The 8,529-nt window shown below is 48.3% G+C and overlaps 1 protein-coding gene across 3 annotated transcripts in view; it reads left to right on the top strand.

The window, feature by feature from the left end:
* Positions 1-1,251: 1,251 nt before the first annotated feature.
* LOC111151344 (ATP synthase, H+ transporting, mitochondrial Fo complex subunit C1 (subunit 9)) overlaps positions 1,252-8,529 on the top strand; it is a 10,404-nt gene continuing 3,126 nt past the window's right edge. Inside the window, exons 1-5 of one of the 3 annotated variants that reach the window (XM_022509293.1) lie at positions 1,252-1,330; positions 1,897-1,944; positions 2,756-2,833; positions 3,321-3,502; positions 3,865-4,085. In XM_022509293.1, coding sequence (XP_022365001.1) covers positions 1,906-1,944; positions 2,756-2,833; positions 3,321-3,502; positions 3,865-3,979 — 414 coding nt within the window. In that variant the 5' untranslated portion in view covers positions 1,252-1,330; positions 1,897-1,905 and the 3' untranslated portion in view covers positions 3,980-4,085. Of the gene's footprint in view, positions 1,401-1,896; positions 1,945-2,755; positions 2,834-3,320; positions 3,503-3,864; positions 4,086-8,529 lie in introns of those variants that run through there. The other 2 variants (XM_022509290.1, XM_022509294.1) reach the window with 2 other exon arrangements.

Here is an 8,529-nt window from a genome sequence, read left to right as displayed (position 1 = left end):
CTACACTATCCAGAATTAACTATTAATATTTTGTCTTATTTTCCTCCAGTCCACATTGTTTTCTGGAAAGATTTCCTAACTCATACTTTCACTGGCAATAGTATAAGATAGCGCCTGGCTCACACTAATAAAAATAATTCTGAGGGGCGCCTGGGTGGCTCAGTGGGTTAAAGCCTCTTCCTTTGGCTCAGGTCATGATCTCAGGGTCCTGGAATCGAGTCCCCCATCAAGCTGTCTGCTCAGTAGGGAGTCTGCTTCCCCCGCTCTCTCTGCCTGTCTTTCTGCCAACTTGTGATCTCAGTCTGTCAAATAAATAAATGAAATCTTCTAAAAAAAAAAAAAAAAGAAGAAGAATGCTGATAGCTTTTAGGCATTTTAGCTAATGTCAAGTGTTATATCTATTCTTATCAGTTTAATATCTGACACGTCCTCTATCCTAGGACAATATATTAAATGGATTTTTGGAACTAGGAGCTAGAATAGGACCTTGCTCCATCCACTTCACTTCTATTTCTTTGATTAGCGAAGTTAAATACTATTTCCTTGAATGTCTATTTCTACTTCAGCGGACTGCCTGTTCCTATCCTTTGCTCGTTTTTCTGCAGGAGTATTAAGTGTTTTATCTGTAGAATTTGCTTTTTGCAATACAAAAAAAAAAAAAAAAAAAATCTTGCTGGCTGTCCACGGCTTCTGAACCCTGGCGGAGGCCCACAAAGCCGCGCTCGCCCACTAGTTAACTTTCAAGGCCAGCGGGAGGCCTTTATTCTCCAAGGCGGAAGGAAGGCTTCCACGAATCACGAGGGCGCGAATTGCTGCAAAGGCGTTGGCTCTCCGGGCCTCGGGAGGAACTTCTCGCGGGATCTCAGCCGTCCTTGGGCCTCCGACCTGACTACAAATCCCGACATACAACGTGCCTGAAGGTCCAAGCGCCCGAATGAAGGCGTAGGTCCAAGGTCATGTGTCTATGTGCGTAAGGCGTCTCGTCATCTCTCCCACGCCTTTTTCTGCGGCGTCCACCTTGGCAGCCATTTTGTGCGGGAGGTTCTGGAACCTCTGAGCCCCGCGGACTCTATGGTTGAGCATTTCAGGGACTGACCAATCGGAAGCCAGATCTCCGATGAAAACCCCGCCTTCACCCGCATGAAGGCGGGAACTGCCACGAAGCTCCTGTGGAGAGAGAGGAAGAAGCTGCGGAAAGCCAATAAGAAAGGAGGACTTGAGGACGTTAGCCAATGAGGATGCGGAAGGATTGCGACCAATGAGACTGGGGGGACACCGGGACACGTGGGTGGGGGAGCTGAGCGCTGAGACCTAGAGCTAAAGCCGGGAGGTGAGTCAGTCACCTTGAGCGGGGCAAACGCTGTGGTCGGCGTAGGGGCAGCGGGGCAGTGGGAGTGCAGGTGACTCGGGGCCGGAAGGCAGCGATGGGCAGGGGCGTGGGCTGGGCTCTGTGAGGGGGCATTTGTCCCCCGGGCCGGGAGAAGCGATGGTTGCCTATATCCTTAACAATTAATGTTAATTACCAACGGTAACGAGCGATTAACTATCCCCACTGAGGCGGGCCGAGAACAGCTGTGTAACATGGGCAGCACTCTGCCGGGCACCGACCCAGTATCTGCCTCCAAAAGTCTTCCCTGGAGACCACCCTCTTTAGCAACATTTCCTTACTGGGATTTGGGCCCTCCTTCCTCTACTGAAGATCCTCCGTGACCTTCCTTTGCAGACCCTTTCACGCTGTCCCTCTGACCTCTAACGCCCTCCTCAGCTGGGGCACGGTGCAAGGAAGAACGTGGTGGTCCAGGGAGGAAGGACGGGCGGGATGAAGGGGACGACCAAAGGTCGCCGCTGTAGGCAGACGACTGGGCTGTGAATGAATCTTTCTTTTTTCCTCTGCAGACTGAGAAAATGCAGACCACCGGGGCACTACTCATTTCTCCGGCTCTGGTAAGCTGCGGCTCCGGGGTGATCTGTAGATCACCTGTAGACGTGGGACCTGTCGACATTTAATGAATGAACTGAGAGAAGCTTGGCATCCAGATGTTGTTGGCCGTTTGGGGGAGGGTGTAGTGATGCAGTTAACCCCTCTTTATTTAGACCTGTAAACCAAGCTTTCTTGGCTTTGGAGCGTGGTCAGAGCCTGGAGATGATCTTTACACCCAGGCTGGCTTGGCGGTAGCCAGACAGCCCACTGAAGCAGTCAGTCAGGCTTGGCCAGAACTCTCCAGGTGATTCCAGTGTTCAGCCATGTTTGAGAACCACTGCATTTTGTTGGCATGTTTCAAGAAAGCTCAGTTGCAGGGAGGCTCTGCTTAGCTGGTGGTTTGAGGAGCCTCACCAGGCTTCTTGACCCAGTCCATTCGGGGTGTGTAACAGTGAGTACACTCTAACAAAATAAGATTTCCCCCTTCTGATTCTTTGGGTGATCGGATGCAAACCCTCCCTGTCCCTGGTTTGTTGTTAGTGTGGGTTCTTCCCTTCTGGGATAGCGATAAGGGCTGTGCCCCTAGAAATGAACTTTGGTACCTGGGTTTAAATAGGAAAGTAACTAACTACCCACTGCTAACTACACCTGGGTCTTGGACAGCTGTCTCTGGTGTAGACCTGTCTGGTAGAAACAGGAATGCATTAATTGACCTTGAAACACACTGGGCGTTTTTTTTTCTGTTTATAATATCATTTTTGACACAATTTCAGCATCTAGGTTTTCCTGTTTCCCTTGCTTGATTTGGAGGAATGTGTCTTTCTGATTTGACAGATTCGCTGTTGTACCAGGGATCTAATCAGGCCTGTGTCTGCCTCCCTCTTGAGTAGGCCAGAGATCCCAGCTAAACAGGTAAAGGACTGTGGGCCCTCCTGTAAATTTCCCCAGGGGCACCTGCCTGGCTCAGTCGGTAGAACGTGCGACTCTTGATCACGGAGTTGTAAGCCCAAGCCCTACATTGGGTGTAGAGATTACTTAAAAATAAAAATCTTAAAAATTAATTTCCCCAGCGAGGGGTTCTTCAAGATAGTGATCTGTAGGCCAGAGTGGGAGGACAATTAGAGAATCTGTGGTGCTTTAATAGCTCTAAGTACCCTAAGGTGAACATTGTAGGTGAGAAGTTTGCAAAAATGAAGTTTCCCTAACCTACAAAATTTCCCTGGCCCTGTCGGGAAATGGGCCTGAGGACTAATTCCCAGCATGCTCTGCAGTCTGAGCATTCTCTTCCTACCAGGCAATTTGCCAACAGTTTCAGAGCCCAGGTGGGTCGAGTGAGGGTATGGGAGTCAGCAACCTGTCCTTGTGCCTCACTACCTCTCCTTCCCTGCTTACCTCCCAGCCATCCTATAGCAGCAAATCCCCGCTCCAGGTGGCCCGACGGGAGTTGCAGACCAGTGTTGTCTCCCGGGACATTGACACAGCAGCCAAGTTTATTGGTGCTGGGGCTGCCACAGTTGGTGTGGCTGGTTCAGGGGCTGGCATTGGAACAGTGTTTGGCAGCTTGATCATTGGCTATGCCAGGTAAGTTTGGGGGTGGCCTAGAGCATCTCCTACCATAAATTCCACCCCATTTGGGAGAAGCCTCAGCAGGAGCTCCCACTAGCTTGGAGTTGATTCCATCGGCCTCCTGTTTTCTCCAGTGATCTCTGAATCAGTATTTAGATATGTCTCCAACCTGGCTGTCTTAAACTTACCATGTTGGTGCTCTGCTTACCTGTCTAAATCCCCAGGATATATATAGTTTAGGCCCTCTCCCAGTTTCAGCAGCCCACCCCACCACCCCACCCCACCCCGGCCATTGACCCAGTCTACCTGTGTCCTCCACCACCCATGCCCTCACCCCTTCCTCTCCCCTGGCTGGCATCGATCTCTGTCCCTGGCAGGAACCCGTCTCTCAAGCAGCAGCTCTTCTCCTATGCCATTCTGGGCTTTGCCCTGTCTGAGGCCATGGGGCTCTTCTGTTTGATGGTCGCCTTCCTCATCCTCTTCGCCATGTGAGGTTCCATGAGGGTCACCTACCCGCCCCTGCTGCTTCGACTTCAGGCCATGCTGGTGCTGGAGTGTGCTAAGCTTTACCATTAAACACAACGTTTCTCTAAACCCATATGCCTGTGCCTCTGTCCTTTGCCCCTGCGGAGGGTCTTGGTGGAAAGCTGGGACAAGGGAAGTAGGAATGGGTCATCCGTTCGTGGTTTGCAAATCTTCAGGGCTGAGAAGTGGCACTGCCATGACCTGAGAACATGGAGGGTTCCCTTTATTTCTCAGAGGGAGCACGGATTTGTCCAAGTAATGATAATTGGTGCTTTTTTCCTTTGAATTCAATAAAATAATAATGTGTCATTCTTGAGGGGCCTAATTTGCACCAAGCTCTGTTTTAATTAGTTATTTCAATAAACGGTTTATACCTGTTTTACAAATGAGGAGACCAAGCCTTGGGGCAACAAAATAACTTGTCCAACATCACAGAGTTGGGCAGTGGAAGAACTGGGGATTCCACCTCAGGCCAGCCTAACCCATTAACTGCTGTGCTGTCCCATCTGTTTTTGTGACAGCCCCACAAGCAGGGTGGCACCGATAGGGAAACAGTCCCAAAGAAGTGATGTAGCCAGTTGGAAATGGAGGCAGGCCTCCATCTGCCTGCGTTTAGTCCCACTTGTAAGTTTCACTTTCATTCTTAGATGAAAGAATGAAAGACACTTTTTCTTAGAGTGTCTAAACATTCTAGAATAAGCAGATGAGGTACAGTTCCTGTTCTTGGGAGAATTTACAGTCTTAGCTTTGCTAGGGGAAAAAAGGGGTGAGGGGTTTTTTTTTTTGGTTGAGCCAACCAGTAAATTGCTTAGAGAGCCTTGCACAGCATCTTCCTCATGGTTTCAGTCTTGGCCCAGCAGGCTTCCCCAGCTTGGCTAAAGCGCGACTGATAACTCAGGGAAGAGAGCGCTCAGCTGGTCTACTACACACAGCCACTGCTGCCCTAAGCCCCAGCATGAGCTAACCGTGACAAAATGAACACAGAGGTGCTGGTTAACAACGACTGTCTCAAATTGGATGTTGGTCTCAAAAGAGGTAGAAGTGGGGACCCATTTTGTGAAAGCCTTATACCTCCCTTTCAAAACTTCTGCAAAATGGCAAAACCAAGACTATTCCTATCCAGCTGAAGGGCAGCTAGCAAAGAGGGTTGGAACACCAAAAAATGTGAATTAAGAAGAATGGATTCAATTTCTATGCAACTAAGGAAAGTCTGCAAGTATTTAAGTGCTAAGTATCCTCCTAGTCGTCTTGGGGAAGGCAGGGAACTCTTAAGATCCTGTCCTTAAGGAGTTGGAGGCATTAAGAGAGTGGAAACCTTGAACAGTGTCCCACATTGAATATGTGGGTACAAAACTATGTGCTGTAGGTGAGGGAGAGCAAGGAAGCCAGTGTGGTAATAACCTCAGCTAACACAAGAGCTCTTGGGGGTCAGGCGCATTGCAAAGCATTTTCTGTGAATGGCTTCCAATATCCCTATGAGGTCATTTTTATAGTCAAGGGAAAAGGCTCAGAGAGGTGAGGCGACCTATGAAGGTCACACAGCTGGTTAGTAAAGCTGGAATTCAAACTCCAGAAACTGTGTTCTTATCACTGTGCTGACTCACCTAAGCTTTACCCAAGTTCACTGACATGCCCGATAGCACACAGCACACCAGCAGTTCCAGTCCCAAGTCCATCTGACATTCATTCAACAATCATGGTCTCATACCACAGGATTATTCAACCTTGGCACATCTGGGGCCAGATAGTCCATGGTCGTGGTAGGGTGCCCTGTGCATTGTATGGAGTTAGGCAGCATCCCTGGCCTCCACACCCCCAAGTTGTGACAACCAATTAAACACCCAAATATCTCCTGGTTGGAGGCAAAATCACTCCCAGCTTAGAACTACTCATCTCCCATAATCTGCTGCTTGTCCTCTTTAAGTAATTCTTAAGGTTGTCCCCAACAAGCTGGTATTAGAAGCTGAAGCAGAGCCCAGGAATCATAGGGCCAAAGAGAAAGAATGGAACTCAGGTTGAACCGGCAGCTGAGGTATTCCCAAGGGAGCAATGGATTAAACTGGTAATGTTACAAAAATGGAATGTAGTAACCCTTTGGGATGTCAGGCCGGCATCCTTGCCAGGTCACTCTAACGGTAAATTCAAGGAGCAGCCTCCAGGGAGGGTGATTCTCTTAACTTCCTGTGAAGCTACAGGAACCTAGTTTTTGCCAAGGGGCTGGCAAGAATTTCCCTTGATCATGAGCTCCAAACAGCCTTGGAGTTGCTGGACTTACAAATCCAAATCAGCAAGGTTGGGAATGTAGTTGGGCCTAGAGAACCCTAGAGAGTCAGGGGAGAATGCTGCCCCACCCCCAACAAGGCTAGTTAGTCAATTACCATTGGGATTCTTTAGGGTCTTTAGGGGGGAACCATCTTGCTTAATGCAAAATACTTATAGAGGTGTATGATTCTTGAGTGAGGATCCACTGTTTTCATTAAACTTAAGAGGCAGTGACCAAAAACAATTAGTACCTACTCCGGAAGAGCTCAGCGTGGTAGCAAAGAACATAGAGGGGAATGCAAACACCATCCCTGCCATTTCTCAACTAGGTAATTCCCCTGAGATTCGTTTCCTCACCTCTAAAATGGGGATAAGAACAATTCACGGTGGTTGGGACAACAAAATAAGATAATACAGGTAAATGTATGCAAATAATGATAATACATGTAACATATGCATTGCAGTGTTAATGAGATACATGTAACATTCCATGTATTCAGAGAGATGTAATAACACCTGTATTCCTAAATTTTTTAAGAGGGTAGCTGGCTGGCTCAGTTGGGAGAGCATGCAACTTGATCTCGGAGTTGTGAGTTTGAGCCCCACGTTGGGTATGGAGATTACTTTAGAAAAACTGAATCTTTTTTAAAAAGTTCTTTAATAAGGGGCACCTGGGTGGCTCAGTGGGTTAAGCCTCTGCCTTCGGCTCAGGTCATGATCCCAGGGTCCTGGGATCGAGCCCCGCATCGGGCTCTCTGCTCGGCGGGGAGCCTGCTTCCCCCTCTCTCTCTGCCTGCTGCTCTGCCTACTTGTGATCTCTGTCTGTCAAATAAATAAATAAAATCTTAAAAAAAAAAAAAAGTTCTTTAATATAAAAAAAAGTTCTTTAATATAGCTGTTATCACTTGTAATCAGAAGCCACAAACTCCCAGTCCAAGCTCTGATTTTTAATTTTAGTACAGGTTTTATGACCTGGATGGGAATTCATCTATCCCTGGCATTGAGCCCAGGACAAAAGGCTGGGCCTTATGTGGGGGAAGGACTGCTCCTGAGGGACATAGAACTTTGGGGAAGGGGAGAAAGATCTTCACGATTTCTCCTCTTAGAGTTGAGGCACATCAGTGACCTGGACTCTATGACACTTGCTGGCCTCTGTCCTTGGGGGAGGACATTTGCCTAGTTGCCATAAGCAAGGTGTTACCAAACTTTATTGCACTAAGAGATGTCTCGGTGCAGGGCAGTCCGACGCTGTGGAGGAGAGAGGCTTGGATCCAAATTCCTGTAGGAAGACAGCTTAGTTGTGTCATCCATCCCCAGAGGACATGGGAGAGGCTCCAGAAGGCACACTCTTGCCCTCTAGCCAAGCTGCCAGAAAAGCAGCCAGGTGTTGCTTTGAAAAAGTCAGTAAACACTAGAATGAGCAATGCCAGCTTCTAACACTCTGCTGCTAGCCTCTCCTTGGCCTTTTCTCTTCCCTGGCTTAGGGGCTTCCTGGAGCTCCCTTGGAAGGTGGTGAGCTGGTCCTTTAAGCAGCTGCCATGCTCTAAGGCCCTTCGGGCCTTGACTTGCAGATTCCTTGTGCAAGCCTGGCTCAGCCTTTTGAAAAGAAAAACAGGCATATCTGAGCAGGAGGAGGGGCTGAAATTCTAGAGACCCATGGCCAGGGGAAGGGCAACTCGCTGCCCTGTCCTTATTTCCGCTCTGTCTGCCATGTCTGCAGCATTCACTGGATGTCAGTTCGTGGAGATAACAAGTTGCGTGCTCCATGTTTTCTGCCCTAGAGTATGTCACACGTAGTAGCTAGACAGGGTAACCAAACCAGAAAAATAAAAAGTAGTATGTGCTGCAATAAAGGTATGAATCACTCGAGGACAGAGTAATTCTAAATGACTAATAAATAGTAACAATAAGAATACACCTGGAGGTGCAAATCATGGGAGAGAAAGTGGTTATTTCAGCCTGCATTAAAGATGAGTTGGAATAGTAAGAGTTAATAATTATTGAACATTTACTCTGCGCAGGTATTGTGCACATTAGTTATCACATTATCTCTCTCTTTTTTTATTTTTTTTTAATTTTATTTATTTATTTGACAGAGATCACAAGTAGGCAGAGAGGCAGGCAGAGAGAGAGGAGGAAGCAGGCTCCCCGCGGAGCAGAGAGCCCGATGCGGGGCTCGATCCCAGGACCCTGGGATCATGACCTGAGCCGAACGAAGGCAGAGGCTTTAACCCACTGAGCCACCCAGGCGCCCC

This window comes from Enhydra lutris, unplaced genomic scaffold (genome assembly GCF_002288905.1).
Source record: "Enhydra lutris kenyoni isolate GAN:26980312 unplaced genomic scaffold, ASM228890v2 scaffoldscaffold26, whole genome shotgun sequence".
NCBI classification, from domain to species: Eukaryota; Metazoa; Chordata; class Mammalia; order Carnivora; family Mustelidae; genus Enhydra; species Enhydra lutris.
Note: the sequence above shows the minus strand (reverse complement) of the source record. Positions and strands in the feature narration are given on the sequence as shown.